The sequence below is a fragment of the Artemia franciscana genome, chromosome 12 (assembly GCF_032884065.1).
Source record: "Artemia franciscana chromosome 12, ASM3288406v1, whole genome shotgun sequence".
NCBI classification, from domain to species: Eukaryota; Metazoa; Arthropoda; class Branchiopoda; order Anostraca; family Artemiidae; genus Artemia; species Artemia franciscana.
Window position 1 is genome coordinate 27,490,030 of NC_088874.1, and position 19,417 is coordinate 27,509,446.

At 35.9% G+C, this 19,417-nt stretch overlaps 1 protein-coding gene across 1 annotated transcript in view; it reads right to left on the minus strand.

Moving 5' to 3' along the window:
• LOC136033939 (multifunctional protein r-like) overlaps positions 1-19,417 on the minus strand; it is a 248,362-nt gene that overhangs the window by 110,815 nt on the left and 118,130 nt on the right. Inside the window, exons 17-20 of the mRNA XM_065714958.1 lie at positions 18,434-18,652; positions 15,016-15,214; positions 11,230-11,381; positions 4,021-4,125 (exon numbers count right to left, since the gene is read on the minus strand). Of these exons, the coding sequence (XP_065571030.1) occupies positions 4,021-4,125; positions 11,230-11,381; positions 15,016-15,214; positions 18,434-18,652 (675 nt within the window). The remainder of the gene's footprint in view (positions 1-4,020; positions 4,126-11,229; positions 11,382-15,015; positions 15,215-18,433; positions 18,653-19,417) is intronic.

Here is a 19,417-nt window from a genome sequence, read left to right on the forward strand (position 1 = left end):
CGACAGTAGATAGCCCAAGAGCAAGATTTATTAAATTATCCACCCCCCCCTCTTCTTCTAAAATGAGTTAAAAACCGTGACTTGGATGCGATTTCACAATTCTCGTTCCCTTCAGTTTGGTCCAATTGCTCCCAGCCATTATCAGTTTTAATGCTACAGCTACAAGCACTCTCAGTTTTATCCATCGTATTGAGGTTATGTACAAAATAAAAGGTTGTCCAGTATAGATTTAATATGGACAAACAGTATAATAGAGTTTCACGTGAGGATTACCTTTTGCCTAACTAAACACTACTAGTTCCAAAAATATTTTTTCCTATTATAGACAGTCCCACCTATGAGATTAATATGCCTCTGCAAACAAAAGCTCTTGCCTTCTTTTTCTTCTTTTTTTTATGAGAGGTAAGCTGTTTCGCTTAAATACTATATTAGGTCTGTTATGGTTGGCCTTTTTGGCTTCGTCCTGGCCGAGTGGATTGGTGCGCTGGATTCAGGATGCTTTGTCTGAGAGGGCGAGGGTTCGAATTCTAGTGTACCAAACTATTTAGTTTGGGACGGGAGTCAGTGACGTGACTCTGTAAGCTCAGCCAGAGTCGACCCAGCTCTAAATGGGTACCTGAAGAAATCTGGGGAAGGTAAACAGGAAGGGTGTGCAAAAGCACAGGATGGTTGGCCCCCAACCCCCCATTGTACTTCCTGGCTGAAGGGCCAAGAAACGGAGATCAGCACCGTCGGTAGGGACTGTAAGGTCTAATGTCGTATTCTTTACCTTTACCTTTTGTGCTGAAAAACCTCTTCCTAGTATGTATCAACTATGTGTATCAACTAATGTATCAACTATGTGTTGCCTCCCAGTAGTAGCTTGATATTCTTAAACATGAATATATAATGAGTCAGAAGTGAAAAGCTTGACAATGTCTGTGCAAACTTTCGACTTTCTCTTATAGAAGAGTGTCGCCAAGTGCTGAAAACCATGTTGTGACCAAGATCGACCTTGGATTGCAAAAAAACCTCCAATCAACTGGAGGTCTTTAGGACTTGTTGTTGTCCGGTTCTAACCCAGCTTAAGCGCACACTTCTGCACAGACTTGAGAAGATGTGATAGTCTCCGTCCTGCAATGGTGCTGGGACCGTTTCTTTTGCAGAGACTAAAATAAATTTACTGATTTAAGGAATATGAAAATTACAACTTGGGATGTTACAACGTTAAAAAATTACCATCGTATCGACATTTTGACTGACGAATTCGGACGGTTTTAACTGGATTTACTAGGAGTTTCAGAAACTCATATCCCAGGGGTGGGAAGCCTGAAATTAGGCGACATGAATTAGTTTACTCAGGCAGGAAGGATGGGGTACATAGACAGGGAGTAGGGCTCATGATTAATAAGGAAGCTGCTAAGTCTTGTTTAGGTTGGGAGAGTATTAATGATATAATCCTTGTCGTTCATTTCATAACTAAAAAGTTCAGGGTATTAGTCATAGTAGTATACGCCCCTTAGAACCGACTGACGGAGATAGTAGAGATTCAGATGAATTTCACTTACGGCTACAGGAGCATTAGACAGGGTCCCAGGTATAAATATGATATTTTTATTATGATACACCCAGGTCGGTAGAAATAGGAATAGATGGTATCCAAGCCTAGGTAGATTTGGTGGAAGAAAACAAAACAGTAATGGCTAGAAACTGCTGCAATTTTGTAGATATTTCAATCTAGTTACAACTAATACGTTGTTGGTAAGATGGTAGATGGTAATGACGGTAAAAAAGCTAATCTTATCAATCATGTCATCTTAAGCCAAAGCAGACAGGCAGGATCAATACAAGCTACAAGGTTATAGGAAAGTACTGTTATTGCTGTTAAAAATAAAGATCATCATCTAGCAGAGTCTAGGGTTAATTTAAAGCTGAAATTTAGAAATTTACGAAGGGTAACTACCTTCCAAGAAGCTACGTTGGTAGACTTCAGGGTAAGAACTTGGGAGAAAATTTCCAGGAACAGGTCAATACTAAACTGGAGAGCTTAAGACTTGACAATGTAGAAGATAGCGGGAATATTCTTAGGAAAATAATTTTGGAAGTCGCTGACATTGTCTTGGGAAGAAAATTAGAAACGCAGTTACGAATTTATTATATTAGCGAAAAAGCTTTTCCTGTACTGCCACAAATTTCGTCAGTGTCGCCACATTGGACCATGAAACTAAATACTCAAAACTAATAAGCTAAGTTTCTGCAACGTTTTTCGTCAATTAAATTCAAGCAAAATGTCTGTCGATTCCCAAAGACAGATATCCCTTCAAACAAACCCGATTAAGTTCTGGTGTTTGCTGAAAGACCATAATAGACCTAAAGCAGCATATTTTCATAGCCATCGCTAATTTTCTCTAAAACTATGCACTAAGAATAATAATCCGGATGGTTAATGGATCCTTAACAGATACATATACTAGAAAGGTATAAGTGTTTCCAAACAGTTCGTGGTAGCGAACTGCAAGTAAGGAATGACCCAGCTCAATAGTAACCGAAAATCTAAAAAATGGAACTTTGATACTATTAGTTGCATCAAAAGAATTGGAATTTAAGCTGATTTTAAACATAATCATATGCAAATAAGAGGAATGTAAGGATAGTAGAGAAAGCACGCAAATATGAACTGAAAAGGTGTGAAGTGGATAAAATTGCCGAAGATCCTGATGGTGGAGTTAGATGGCATAAAAATAAAATACTATGCTGGCATGTTAATAAATTCCTAGGGAGTAGTCAATCTGGACTTGTCCCAGTTAAGGATAGGAATGGGGCCACAATTAGTGATGATGAGTTATAGAGAGATTGGCAGAATATTTTGGGAATGTGCTAAGCTGGGATAGCGTTGCAGAAACGTTTTTGATACCCTGAAAGTGAAGGAAGATTTATCTTGTGAGGAAGAATTAGTGATAGTATTAAAAGGATTAAAAATAGTAAGGACCCAGCTGCTGATAGTGTGGTAAATTAGTTTCTTGAATATGGCGGTTATGAAGTTGGAAATAAGATGTTGAAGATATTGGACATGATTTTTGAAAAATGGGAAGTACCTAGCGGTTTTAGGAGAACCCTGATTAAACGTAGAAAAATCCTGTTTACTGAGGACGCGCTAAAAAATAATACTCCTTGACAAGAAAGTACGCAGCCTGGGGGTCTTCAGGCCAAACCCCCTCCCTTTGAACCCCAATACTTTAATTTGATTTCCGAGTAATTTAAAAGTAATAAGCTAATAAACATTAAATACAAACATTGATAAATGTAAACATGACCATGCAAAGAGCACAAAAATCATTTGTCAGAAGAATCATACTGGCACAAATATGACCCCCTCCTCCACCCTACACTCGCACAAACACACTAAAATGGCCCAGAAGACTTCCCTGTAGGAATACCTTGGGAAGCGGATTCTTCCTGACTTCTTTCTCTTTTTAGTCTCTCGTTTTTTTTTTCTTCTGTACGTGTCTCTAGGATGTAGGTTTTTACTAGACCTTTACTTTTGCAATTCCAAAATCCTGAGACTTGTATTTTTTAGTTATTCCTTATTTGTAGGAATAAATACGGTTCCTGTGACAAAGTTAGCTACCACTGTATAATATGCCGCAAAACTTAGATACTAGGTGATCAGGTTTATGGACAGCAAGTAAGGGCGTGTCCAAAATATTTTTCAAAGGGGAAGGGTGACTCGGGGGGGGGGATTTGAGGTTAAAAAAAATACGAGTTTTTATTACTTTCAATGAGTCAGACAAAAATCGGGTGTGGATTGCTCATATCCGGTACCCTCCCCCTGGATATGGTTTTGGCAATAAGTCTCATAGTACAGATAGAATTTTTCAAAAGCATTGCTTTACAAGGTAGGGAAGATCATTCAGATATCCATAGCAAGGACGGTAATGACACGATAACATGGTTCAGGAGCAGCACCCAGCATTACTCACCCCGCTTGAATGAGTTCTTAGCTAAAGTATTGTAAAAAAAACATTGAACAAAAAAACTAACCTTGAGACCCATATTTGAGTAGTAGTCAGCAGTACCAATGCTACCGTAGAGATTAAATCCTAGCTCTGCCAGTGTTATTGCAGATGGTAGAAATTCGTCTTTATGCTGAAAAATGTTGATAGTTAGCGCAGAATAATACTAAGTCCTTAAAGTACCAAGGGCAGTGAAAGTGAAGCCCAATTTTTTGGATTGTTTAAGTGGAAACTTAATATATCTTTAAACTTGAGAAAAATCGGTAATTCAATTTATAAGGAAAACACTTTCATATGCAGTCATGTAAGCCGTCCTAGTCGAGTGGTTGGTGTGCTGAAATCCTTAGGACAAGAGTTCGAGTCCTTGTCTCGCTGGTCATTTGTTTTGGAACGGGGTCAATGGTGTGAAACTGCAAGCCCAGGCAGATGCAACCCAGCTTTAAATCTGTACCAGGAGAAATCTGAGGAAAAAACTCATGAAGCGCTTCATAATTTACCCCCAACCACGCATTGCACTCTCAGCTGAAGGCGAAAAATCGGAATATCGATACCAGCGCTAAGCAGACGATTGGTCAGCATGCCAAAAAGTTTTACTATACATTCTTGCTTTTTTTTGGTAGCAGATGGCACCAAACTTAAACAAGAGCTAAGAGCTCATATGGCACTTGTGACGAGGTCGTACGAGCCAAGAGCTCATATGGCACTTGTGACGAGGTCGTACGAGCCAAGAGCCAAGAGCTCATATGGCACTTGTGACGAGGTCGTACGAGCCAAGAGCCAAGAGCTCATATGGCACTTGTGACGAGGTCGTACGAGCCAAGAGCTCATATGGCACTTGTGACGAGGTCGTACGAGCCAAGAGCCAAGAGCTCATATGGCACTTGTGACGAGGTCGTACAAGCCAAGAGCCAAGAGCTCATATGGCACTTGTGACGAGGTTGTACGAGCCAAGAGCCAAGAGCTCATATGGCACTTGTGACGAGGTCGTACGAGCCAAGAGCCAAGAGCTCATATGGCACTTGTGACGAGGTCGTAAGAGCCAAGAGCCAAGAGCTCATATGGCATGAGCTCTGGCAAAATTCTAAGAATAAATAGATTGCTTTAAAAGCAAAATAAGAAGCTTAATGCCGGTTGGGATTTAAAATAAGAGCTCTGAATCACGAGGTCCTTCTAAGTATCAAAATTCATTAAGATCTGATCACCCACTCGTAAGTTAAAAATACCTAATTTTTCCTCTCCCTTCAGCCCCGTAGATGGTCGAATCGGGAAAAACGACTTTATCAAGTCAGTTTGTGCAGCTTCCTGACAAGCCTACCGATTTTCATGGATCGGTATTTTCATGGATGGATGAACGGTTGCGTGAATCACGTATCTACGAAATTTATAAGCATTTACCAAGATTTCCGGTTTCCCTCTCCAATTCCCTCAAATGTCAACATTTCTGGTCGGGATTTCAAATAAGAGCTCTGAGACATGAGTTCCTTCTAAATATCAAATTTCAATAAGATCCGGTCACCCATTCTTAAGTTAAAATACCTCAATTTTTTTAATAATCCCATATTAACAACCCCCAGCTCCCCTAAAGAGAACGGATCCGTTCCAATTATGACATTTACATATCTGTAACGTGTGCTTATTCTTCCCGTCAAGTTTCATCCCGATCTCTCCACTCGGAGCGTTTTCCAAGATATCCAGTTTCCAGAATTTCTGGTTTTCCCCTCCAGCTCCCCCCGATGTCAACAGATCTGGTCGGGATTTAAAATGCTAAAGTAAAAGATCCTTTAAAGATCAAATTTCATTACGATCAGATCACCCGTTCGTAAGTTACAAATAACTCATTTTTTTAATTTTTCCCAATTACTCTCCCCCCCCCCTTTCGTTCCACCAAAGAGAGCGGATCTGGTCCGATTATTTTCGTCACACATCTTGGACTTGTGCTTATTCTTCCTACCAAGTTTCATCCTGATCTCTCCGCTTTCAGCGTTTTCCAAGATCTCCCGTCCCCCCCCCCCAATGACACTGGATCCTGTCGGGATTTAAAATAAGAGATATGAGTTACGAGGTCCTTCTAAATATGAAATTTCACCAAGATCCGATCACTCCTTCGTAAGTTAAAAATACCTCATTTTTTCTAATTTTTTAGAACTAACCTTCCCCTCCCCAACTCACCCAAAGAGATCGAATCCGTTCCAATTATGTCAATCACGTATCTAGGACTTGTGCTTATTTTTCCCACCAAGTTTCATCCCGATCCCTCCACTCTAAGTGTTTTCCAAGATTTTAGCGCCCCCCCCAGCTCCCCCGACGTCACCGGATCCAGTCGGGATTTGACATAAGAGCTCTGAGACACGATATCCTTCCAATTATCAAATTTCATTGAGATCCGATCGCTCATTCGTAAGTTATAAATCCTTCATTTTTCTAATTTTTCAGAATTAACCCTTCCCCACAACTCCCCCAAAGAGAGTGGATCCATTCCGTTTGTGTCAATCACGTATCTAGGACTTCTGATTCTTTTTCTCACCAAGTTTCACCCGATCCCTCCACTCTAAGCGTTTTCCAAGATTTTAGGTCCCCCCCCCCAACTCCTCGCACTATCACCGGATCCAGTCGGGATTTAAAATAAGAGCTCTGAAACACGATTTCCTTCCAAACATTAAATTTCATTAAGATCCGATCACCCCTTGTTAAGTTAAAAATACCTCATTTTTTCTATTTTTTCATAATTAACCCCCAACCCCACTCCCCGAAAGAGAGTGAATCCGTTCCAGTTATGTCAATCATGCATCTAGGACTTATGATCATTTTTCCCATCAAGTTTCATCCCGATTCCTCCACTCTAAGCGTTTTCCAAATTTTAGGTTCCCCCCAGCCCCCCCCCCCCCCGATTTCGCCAGATCCGGTCGCGATTTAAAAAAAGAAGTCTAAGACACGATATCCTTCCAAAAACATCACATTTCATTAAGATCCGATCACCCGTTCATAACTTAAAAATACCTCATTTTTTCTAATTTTTCCGATTTAACCGCCCCCCCACTCCCCCCCCCAGATGGTCAAAATCAGGGAAATGACAATTTTTAATTCAACCTGGTCTGGTTCCTGATACGCCTGCCAAATTTCATCGTCCTAGCTTACCTGGAAGTGCCTAAAGTAGCAAAACCGGGACAGACAGACCGACAGAATTTGCGTTCCGTATATGTCACTTGGTAGATACCAAGTGCCATAAAAAAAAAGAAACGCTAATGAGAAATCAAGAAAAATGTAAACCATATCTTAAAAACATATGGCACCAAACAGCTTAAAGCGTGTAACTTTCTAATTAGAAAAAAAAGTGTGTAGCTAAAGTGTGTAGCTTAACTAATTAGTCCCGCCTATTTATTTTCAGAATTCTTAGGGGCAACGCTGATGAAGAACTTCATGGTTTTAAAATAACCGAATCACTATGGGCTTTATTACTAATTTCAGTTATTTAATTAATGCCTATTGTTTTGTCTCCCAGATATGAATTCTACATTAAGATGAAACTTCTGATGAACTCTTTGAACTCTATGTTAAATTACATTTTTCATCTATTTTCAGTTTTTGAACAAAGCTGACATTCCAACTCAAGTAAGCTGAATTTAAAATCCCAACGAAAAAAAAAACTTCTCCTTCTGTATTAACTATTTTTAGACGATTTTGTCTCACAATTGTGGTTTCTGGAAATCACTGTACAACACAAACACAAAAAAATTTAGATTTATTCTAAGTTATATTTTCCATCAGGTTTTTAATTTTTTAATGAGGTTTATAAGTTAAATAAGTAAACTTGAAATTCCCCCAAGGAACACTAATCACAAATTTTCCGAAAAAATCAAAATCGACACACAGTTTTGCCAAACATAGAGGAACAAACACATTTTTGTATGGTTGTTTTTGAGTGATTTTTTTTTCTTTTTTTTTTACGATTTTTCCTTGTGTTTTCTTTTCTTTCACTATAGCAATTTCATCCAAATCCAACACTAAAGGTATATTCAAACAAACTTGGAGAAGAGAAAGAACTTCACTAGCACACTGCGAGAATGAAACTTGCAGGATTGAATCTACAGCCTTAAGTAGAGCCTATGTTTGCCTTTACACATTCTTACTCCCACCTCCACCATCTAGAACAAAAAAAACCCTCATGAACTTGAATTTTTGCTAAGAGAATAAACTTCCAAGAATACTTTTACATGGAACTTTCCTGTTATAACATTTATATATAACTTGCCTGTTAAAGCGTTTATATACAACGTTCCCAACTTAAAGTTATTTCCTAGCTCCACCTTCTTCCTTATCCTTTCTTTTCAGGCTTCAATAACTGTATACGAATAAGCTCAAATATCAAAAAACTGATAATTTCGCTTAGAATCCAACTTCCATCCTGGCAACAGTCTTGTTAAGACCTAAAATTCTATAGAAACAGACGCTAAATCAAATTTGCAATTTTGAATTTTTAAAACAACCATGCTTCCTTTATTTATTCCGTCCTACAATCCTCCTTCTACATTGGCTGTAAATCCATGTTCACAATTTTTCCTTTGTGAAGCAAACTGTCATCCAATAGTATATTGTCGAGGCTTTATAGCAGCTCATGGCTCGTTTACACCACAGTCGATAGAATTAATATAGTATTAATAGTATCAATAGTATATAATAGTATTAATAATATAATACCAACAGTATTATATACAGTTTAACTGGAACAATTTCAATTGAAATACGATACAGACTCGAAATTCCAGTATATATATATATATACATATATATATATATATATATATATATATATATATATATATATATATATATATATATATATATATATATATATATATATATATATATATATATCTATATATATAAAAATAAGTTGTCTGTGTGTGGATCTGTGTGTGGATCAGGTGACGTCATGTTTGTCCGCATATGACGTCTGAATTATTTCACACTAATACAAAAGAAGAAAAAAAGTAAAAAAGGTAAAAACTACAAAAAAAACTAAAAAGAAAAAAAAACTAAAAAAGCTAAAAAACTAAAAAAAACTAAAAAAAGGTAAAAATCTAATAACTAAAAAAAAAACTGAAAAAAATAAAAAAAGGCAAAAACTACAAAAAAAATAAAAACTAATAAAAAAACTAAAAAAGCTAAAAAACTAAAAAAACTAAAAAAAACTAAAAAAAGGTAAAAAACTAAAAAAAACTAAAAACTAAAAAAGAAAAAAACTAAAAAAAAGGAAAAAACTGAAAAATAAAAGAGAAAAAGAAAACTAAAAAAATATGAATAAATATATATAAAAATAAGTTGTTTGTGGGTTATGTCTGTCTGTCTGTCTGTCGAGTGACGTCGTGTTTGTCCGCATATGACGTCTGAATTATTTCACACTAATACAAAAGAAGAAAAAAAACTAAAAAAGGTAAAAACTACAAAAAAAATTAAAAAGAAAAAAAACTAAAAAAGCTAAAAAACTAAAAAAAACTAAAAAAAGGTAAAAAACTAAAAACAAAAAAAACTGAAAAAACTAAAAAAAGGCAAAAACTAAAAAAAACTAAAAACTAATAAAAAAACTAAAAAAGCTAAAAAACTAAAAAAACTAAAAAAACTAAAAAAAGGTAAAAAACAAAAAAAAAAACTAAAAACTAAAAAAGAAAAAACTAAAAAAAAGGAAAAAACTGAAAAATAAGAGAAAAAGAAAACTAAAAAAAATTAATAAATATAAAAAATATAAATATAAATATAATATAAATTAGCAATCAACAAAGCACCGAGACACAAATGACGACCGGGACACAGGGAGTATAAATGACGACCAGGACATAAGTAAAAAAAAAAACTAAAAAAACTAAAAAAATGGTAAAAACTACAAAAAAACTAAAAACTAATAAAAAAACTAAAAAATCTAAAAATCTAAATAAACTAAAAAAGAAAAAAAAGAAAAAAGGAAAAAAATAAAGGAGAAAAACAAAACTAAAAAACGAATGTATATACAGACCGGGACACCGGGATACAAATGACGACCGGGACACAGGGAATATAAATGACGACCGGGACACAGGGACACAACTACAATGGGGACGCCGGGGGGCACAGGGGGATATAAATGACGACCGGGACACCGGGACACAAATGACGACCGGGACACAAGGAATATAAATGACGACCGGGACAGAGGGACATAACTACAAAGGGGACGCCGGGGTGCACAGGGGGATATATAAATGACGATGGCGACTCAGGGAATGGTCGATTAGCAATCACCATCAACAAAGCTCAAGGGCAATCATTAGAATCATGAGGTATAGATCTGAATACGGATTGTTTTCCCATGGACCATTATATGTTGCATGTTCAAGAGTCGGTAAACCTGACAATCTATTTATATGCACAGACAATGGGACAGCAAAGAATGTTGTATATTCGCAAGTTTTACGTAGTTAAAAACATATATATATATATATATATATATATATATATATATATATATATATATATATATATATATATATATATATATATATATCTATATTCACAGGTGGGACATAGGGACACAACTACAATGGCGCGTAACTAATATGGCGCGTAACGACTTACGCGCGCGGGGGGGCTTGGGGGGGGGGGGCGCGAAGCGCCCCCACCAACTAGGTGTTGGGGTGGCGGGAAGCGCCACCCCAACAGCTAGTATATATATATATATATATATATATATATATATATATATATATATATATATATATATATATATATATATATATATATATATATATATATATATATATATCTTACTGTCATTTTCCATACAAAATAATAAGATCAAACTAAAATTGCATAAATCTAAATCGTCCATGGAATATATTTGGATTTTTCAAATGAATCTTTGTCCATGGGCTATGTTTAAGATGCTCCTAGGGCGCCAAGGACTATCTTAAGGACATTAACGTACCCTTTTATATAATTTATTTTTTCAACATTTTACTTCAATGTTATCCTCAATTTGTTTTCATGCTTTTTTTATGAATAAACATGCTCTGTTCAATTCTAGTATCCCTTTTGAAACCTAAAAAACCAGCAATTGATTAAAATCTTAATCTTGATTCTCCTAGAAAGAAATGTTCTGATACACGCAAGCAAGCATGCACGCACGGCATAGACAAGCACGGTTTATAAAGAAATGGGTTGTACCCGATGCGGGGATGGCCGAAAAGCAGCATAGACAATGTCTCACCTTATAGCTTCCTATTGAAAGAAGAATATTTTTTCTTGGTAGCACCAATCCAGTACTCAAAATCCCCTTAAGATAAGCTTCATATCGGTTGTCACCAAAACAAGCTACTTCACCTGTTGATGCCATTTCAACACCAAGAGTGACATCTGCACCTAGAAATAATGGAAATGATGAAATTATAATTGGAATCATGATACAAAAAAATAGATATATATTTTTTTAACTTCGACAGCAGAAATTTGATAATTTTTGTCATTTTAGTAAATTAGTTTCCCATAGCAAAAATTTAAATAGCTCACTTTGCTTACATAGATTTTTATAAGTTTTGAGTATAAGTGTATTATGTCAAAGAAAAACTACCATTGAAAATTTTGGATATTTTTTTCTGTATTACATCTACATATTAAGTAGTGGTTTTCTGTTATTGTATGACAAAACAAAAAATTTAAATACGTAAAAAGTTTCCTTTTCCCATAAGACAACATGGACCAAAGTAATATATAAATATACACTTTAGTACTGCTACAGCTAAATTAGGAAATGAGGTTAGTAGCTGGTTTGGTGTTGAATCACGAGTCCAGCAGGGTCGTGTCCTTTCCCCGTCCACGTAAGCTCTTTTCATAGATTTTCTCCAAATAAACGCGGCAAAGGCTATAGGGAGCATGGGAAGGTAAAGATCTCCTAGACTTAAATTATCTAGATGATTTGAGTGTCCTAAATAAAAATGTTACCAGAATGAATGAATTTTGGAGGTTTAGGGAGCTCAGAATACAATTATACTATAGTTCTGAAAATTAATGTTAAGAAAGCTAAGCACCAAAGGCCAAGGATTTTCTTTTTCATAGTTGTAAAGTTTGAAAGAATAAAAAGATAAGTCTACGAGCTCAGCTTAGAATATTGGAAGTTGAAGTAATGATAGTTATCAAACATGATTCTGAAACGCAGGTGCTTCGAAAGGCAGAGGATTGTTTTACATGTTTTCCAGAGGTATCGCCTAAGGATAATTTTAGCAACCCATTCGGCTGACCGTATGCCAAAAAACAAGCAGCACGAAAAATACGGTTTGCTCTTACTTTGCAGGGCTATAATGAATATTTTGTATTATTTTGTGTTATATATGTATACTAAGAAATAGTTTCTTTTTTATTTTTGTACCACAAAACAAAGAAACAATACTTTAAAATAGGTAAAACAGTTTCCTTTTCGATAAGACAACATGAACCAAGTAAAATATATAGTAATATACATTTTAATATTGCTGCAGCTAAAGTAAGAAATGAGGTTAGTAGCTGGTTTGGTGTTGAATTAGGAGTTAAGCAGGGTTGGGTCCTTTCCCCGTTTATATAAGCTATTTTTAAGGATTTTCTCCAATAAACACGACAAGGGCAGTGGTTGGGTATGGTTAGCAATGGTTGGGATGGATACGACATGTTTTACGGAAAAAGGAAGACAGATTGACCTTTTTCGCCATCCACATGAGACCAAAAAAAAAACATTTGGCCCCGAATAGGATGAGAAGACGTCAGAGGAAAGCATTTAAGGGAAATTGGAGCCTCAGAGGAGGTAAAGAGTGAAGCTTTGTATATATGGGAATGGAGGAGCAGCGCTCGAAGCTGTGTTAGCCTCAGGCAGCTTGGTGCCACAGATGGTTAACCATCGAAAAGGGTTAAGTACAGCGGACGCAGCAAAAAAAAAACTGTTCATATCAAATTAGTGCATTTTATCCATTGAAATACAGACAGCAATATAAGAATCATAAAATTGGGTAGAATAGCAATCATATATTTGTTTTCTTAATTTATTTATTTTCTTAATTTTTATATTATTAAATTTTATTTCAAAGCCGCCATTGAGTCGTAAGGTGTATGGTTCTAGAACAACAACAGATGAGTTGTAACGATAAACGTAAAAACACTGTTTCTTGCACGAAAATGCAGCCGAATAACTTTTGCAAAACTTTAATTTTATAAAAAAAATATTAATGTTATACAAAGGTTAAAAACTGTTAATTGTTTTATAATTAAAGCATTAAAATTTTATGTCTTCTATGTTTCTATGTACCAATTGACATCCACTTACAGATCTAGCATAATTTGTCAATGAATCACGCAACCCACCCAGCCTCACTGCTGCATTAAAAAACAGGCAAAGTCGGCAATCTTTGTTTGTGATGTTTGTTTTAGAAGTAAAAATCATCTTGTCTCAAATATAAAATAGCTTTTAATTATGATAATTAAAGGAAATCGAAATATCACAGTATTCTTTAAAGAGCTCCAATCTTGTCCATGATTTAAATCTGATTATATTGTGAGGAGAGGACCTCTCCCCCTCCCCTGGTTTTGTGCCTCTTCTCATTTTATTGCTGTTTTTAGCATTTTAATTCAAGATTTCGTCAGAGCAATTTAAAATAAGTTAGAAATATAAAGGCGAAGTTATGAGCCAGTGAGTTAATCGGTAAATGTTACCAGTGGAGTCTTTACTCCCTAGATCACGCATAGAAGTACGGCGATTATAGTCATAAAGAGCGTTTGATACGTCCAATAGTTTTGGCCATTACAGCATTGAGAATCAACTATAAAGTATTACACAAGAAATGTGATATAGACAAAGACCTTGATGAATGGAGGAAAGACATTGAGGAGCATTGATGCCAATGTGATCGCAAGATCCAAACTGTGTCAGATTTTAATCAAAACAGACCGTAACTATCAATGCGACCAGCCATTTTTTTCCATAGCCAACTGGCCTAAACCTACTAGCTTTTTTTGATATTTTTATAGTAGGAATGTATTTATAATTATATCAATAATTAACTTTACATTATAAAACTTTTATATTATATAATTTTTTAATATAATATATATATAATATAAAATATTATCTATAACATAGATAATATATTTATCTATAATCTAATTTTTATATTATATCTATAATTAAGAAAGTCAGTATTATTGTTGAATTGTTACGACAACAGTTATCATCATAGCAACTATACGTTCACCCTGAAGCCTCAATAAAAGGAAACCAAGGGACTTGGTCGATAATTTGACCAATATATATAATATACCCAGACGCAATCGGTTTTATTTTTTATTTAGGCTCTGAAGACGGCTGTGAATATCGACCCAAGATGTCTGTCACTTTTTTTCTTTATTAGCAAAGTCCCTTTAGGTTCTTTTATATATTTTTCTTGCAGAACTCCTGAGAGATCATCAATCATTCTTATTGTTATATTGCTATGATAACAGTTCCTTTCAAAGCAATCGTTAAAGATACCCAATAGTTTTTTGATATGACGAGTAATACAAAAGAAATTTGCTAAGACGTTTACTTTCAAAAGTCTTATGAAAGAAAACCGTAGGAGCTGGACACCAATCCGACGGTAAAATTTGGACCACATCAGACTAACATTGCAATAATGAAAGATCGAAAATATCAGCACTAAATATAGGGTACTTTTTGTTTTCTACATTAACTTCATAGACCCAACTAAGAGGGGGGGTCCCCCAAGTTCAAAATTTAGCGTCTTAATTTAAATTGTGTCTACCTTTTCGGGCACACTGGACTATTTTATTGGCACATTCTTTATATCCCCCCAACCAAACTCAAAGACCTAGCTTCAACCCTGATTGGCTTAATCCAATTCGTTACGTCGATGAGTCCCATCGACGTTTCCCACTCTCTCTCTCTCTTATAGTTTTGGTACACCGTACAGTTTTTGGTGACAACATAGAAAAAAAACATAATAAAGCAATACGCAAAAATTATGATAAAGAGGTTTACCCTGAAGCCTGGAGAAAGAAAACTGCGGGACCTTGACGCCAATCCGACCACAGCCACTAAGAACATTAACTGGTTCCACTTTCTCTCCAAGCATAACTTTCGTCGCAACACCTACAAAATTATAGTCCAATGTCTTTGAGACAAATGGGAAGGATCTTGACACCCGAAGGTTGCATTCAATTACTTTTAATTCATTTTCCTGAAAATAAACCAAGTAAAAAGTCTGAAAACGATGTAATTCTAATAATTTGGAAATATTTTTTTTTAACTTTAGTGATATTTTATGGAACAGGTACTTTAAACAAACCCTGATCATATATCACCGAAAAAACGTAATGCATACTGTTTTGTTAGAATCGAACGAAAAATTCCTTACTTCCTCTCCTCCCAACAGAAAAATCTGAAAGCTCTGAAAGTTTCAATTCGGTCCCCGAGCCGTGAGACAGAATTCGTCACATTTTGATCAAACCGGATCTCTGTATACAGTCTCTATAACGATAACCTTTGGGGAAATTTAGAGAAAAGGCAATTAATAAACTTCAAACGATTGGTGATATGATTCGGCTTTGAGTAGATACATCTTAGTATTTGACAAGGCGCCGCCCACTCTCCACCACCTGTGTACATCCTGCAACTTCAGCTGTTTTGCCAAATTTGATTGACCTTTTGTTACCCGGAGGCATTCTTCCATCACGCAACGCCCTTTTTGGAAATTTAAGGTACACTTCCTCTACACATGGCACGTATTAAGTGAGAAATCAGATTAACGAAGCTTCTTGACTACTAAGATCCCCACGTCACCCCTGCAGTGTGTAGCTACAGTAGGATTCGACCTCTGGGTCCCGTATTACCAAGCTAAGTTCAAACCCACTTCGCCACTACAAGACAAAAATTACACATGGCACCCACCATTTGATGTAAACGATTTTACAACTAAATTTCAAAGCGACCTACAGAAGGTCCGTCCTAAGTATACATAATTATACTTTGAAAAAGCGCCGAGAAGCAACTATTTCTTTTATTTCCCCGACAGAGCTTCTAACACCCTGGGCAAGCTCAGACTTAAATCTGGGGCTGCTCGGTAGTTAAACCTTCGTAACAGACTAACCGAATTGCAACTAAATTAATAGTGATGTTTCAAAAAAAAACTTATTTTCATTGTTTTAGTTATTTTTTTTTTGCTATTAACAGATTTTTATTATTATAATCTTTCCGGATTGTTGTTGCTTCGGGATCATGACATGTGTTTTAGCCATGTTTTATTTATTGGTACATGGTTTCAGTCTCTAACTCAAATTGTTGCAGTTATTTTCCTGTTAGTAGCATACCCTCGCAAGGAACTCTTTTGGTGTTTTACCGATGGATTTTGTTCATTTTTTTATTATACAACAGAGAATAACATTTGGTATGAAAATATGTAGAGTACGGTTGAAACATGGGCTACGCAGGACACTCCTTGATATCTTTCGAGCTTCTTTTACAGTCCCACAGCGTCCTCAAACCATCATAGCACATTCATCTGTTCCTATGCCAAAAAAATTTAGCATGTCTAACCTGAGCAGTCGAAGAAAATAAAAAGTAGCAATTCTAAATGTTCCCTCTTTAATAATCAATTCGAAGTTTCCAGTGCCTCTGACTAACATATCTCTTGTAGGTTAAAATAAATCCTTACGTCTTGCATAATTGCAACGGCAGCAAAAGTCATTTTAAATTAAGAAGTGGCAAAAGCCATTATTTAGTTGTGAGCTCTGTAGCTTTGGTTATAAATTTGGTTGTAAATATCAAAAATGGGTAAAAAACCTAACTTGACCTAGCCTAACCTAATCAAACCTAACCTAACCTGTCATCACCAAACCTTGCATTAAACTGGGAAAGTTGACTGACAATGCTAACTAAATCAAAGGAGAAAAAAAAAGGTTTCCCAAACATTCACTGGTCAATGTCAACATTTACGAATTTTGGACCGTCACGGTAACATCACCACTATTTAAGCGGCACCTTGAAAGTTTTCAGAAGATCCCTTTGTTTGTCAACGGGCTATCTTCTGCCAATAATTCTCCATTGTCTCTATAGGAATAGTAAATCCAATGTTCTAGTGTTCCTTTTAAGATTTAGAAATGAAAATTGAAAGGCAGTCAACCCCTGTTCTATTCCCCTTTTCCCAACTCCACCCCCTACAACATCCCCAAACACATCTGACTAAAATTTTCAGATAGCGATTTAGTTTTAAATAGTCAAAAGACTGAACTAATATATCTCCAGGGGTGACATGAACCCCACAGCCCCTAGGACAAGAGTCGTAAATTATGAAGATTCCCATTGTTTACACACAGATTTTATACTGTAAAAGGAGTATATGCTTCTCCTGGACGTCTGATAAGCTCGAAACTTTCGAACATCACTCTTTGGTTCAAGAAAATACTGTACTTTGTTGGGAGTAGGAAGGGGAAGGTCTTAAAGTGGTTCAAAAAATTCTTTGTTCCTGATTAATTATGTTTCGAATGAGCTCTAATGGATCGTTGGCTGCTCCAGGATTACCAGAGTTTCCCAAAAGTATACTTTAGAACGACAAGCATACCTGAATCAAAAGATGCTAAGTGTACCTGATTTTCCAAATTATTCACAATATTTTAAGAATGGTTTAAGGAATCCAGTTGAACTTCAAGAGAGTTTTGAAGGGTCAAATGGATTCATCTCCTAGACTTGGGGCGGGGGAGTGAGAGAAAGGTAAATATAAAGACAGTAAATGTATCTAGGTCTTCGAAACAGTGTGTCTGCAATATATTACGAATAGCTTGGTAGATGGAGTAGAAATTTCCACGAACTATTCAAGAAAAGGAGGGGGAGGGGGCTAAAGAGAAACAAATTAAATTTTTGGGAGAGGGGGAAGAACTAACCAAGTTATCGAGGCCTCGAATCCAAACATAAAGAAGAAATTTAATTTTGGGGGAGGGGGGAAGAACTAACTAATTTATGTCTCCAATCCAAACACAAATAACGTTTTTTTTTCAATATAACTTATAATTCACGATTAAGTAGGCAGATAGATCAAAAGGCATAATGCTAAACTTGTACGAAAAATATTTCAGTGATGGATCATATGAAAATAAGAAGAATGTAAGGAAGGTGGAGATTATATTTACAAACAGAAATAAATGAACAATTAGTTGCATATTAATTATACTTACATTTAGATTTACAAGCTGTAAGTAGTTAGCTTCAATAAGATTTACAATCAGCAATACTATAGCAATTCCCTACATTTTAATTAAACTTATATTTATGTTACGGCTGGAATTGATTAGCTCCAATTAAATAGCCGCAATAAGATTTGCTATTTGTAATATATCAATATATAGAAGCGTATTAATTAAATATATATTTACAGCTACTACTAATTGGCTGGAATTAGCAATACCTTAGCAATTAGCTGCATATTAAAAGGTCCAGTAACTTCAAGATTCAATGCCACGGCCTTACAAATCTGGTGAATTTTTGCAAGAGTTTCAGCATTCAAATCCTGAGGGGGCGTGACCAGCGTGGCATCTCCTGAGTGAACACCAGCATTTTCAACATGTTCAGAAACTGCCATGCAAACCACTTGACCTTCGTTTGCCACAGCATCTACGTCTATTTCCTGAAAAAAAGAAGATTATAAGCTATGGAACCGTCTAGAACTTATACAATTATAGTTAAAAACCTATAGTTTCATTTCTACTTTCATATAATTACTTTCAAGCAGTTCGTGGTAACGAACTGTAAGTAAGGAGCCACGCAGCTCAATGGCAACTGATACCAATAGATATATCAAAAGAATCAGCTTATGATGCTTATTCCAAATACATAAGTTTCATTAAGTTTAGTGTTATCCATCAAAGGCTATGAACCTGAGAAAATTTGCCTCATTTTAAGAAAAGGGGAGAAACAGCCCCAAAATTAACATATAAGCGTAATGAAAATCACACCATAAGATTCAGCGTCTCAAAGAAACTTGCTGTAGAGGTTTCAAGCTCCTATTTACAAAAATATGGAATTCTGTATATTTTTCCAGAGGAAAGATCACGGATCCGTGTTTGTTTATATGTTTTTCCCAGGGGTGATGGTTTCAACCCAATGGTCCTAAAATATCGGGAGAGGGTTCATTGGAAAAGAAATTAAAATTACTAGTGCCCTTTTTAAGTGACCAAAAGGATTGGAGGGCAACTGGCTCCCCTCCCACTCCCCCTTTTCCTAAAATTACCCGATTAAAATTTTTATATATCCATTTTGTTCAGCATACTTCAAAGGCCAATAACTGTGCCTTTGGAGAGAACATGACCCCCAACAGGCCCTGAGGAAAAGTCTTAAGCTATAAAATTCGCCCATTGCTGTTTTTGTTATTCGGAAGAATCAATAAATTTTT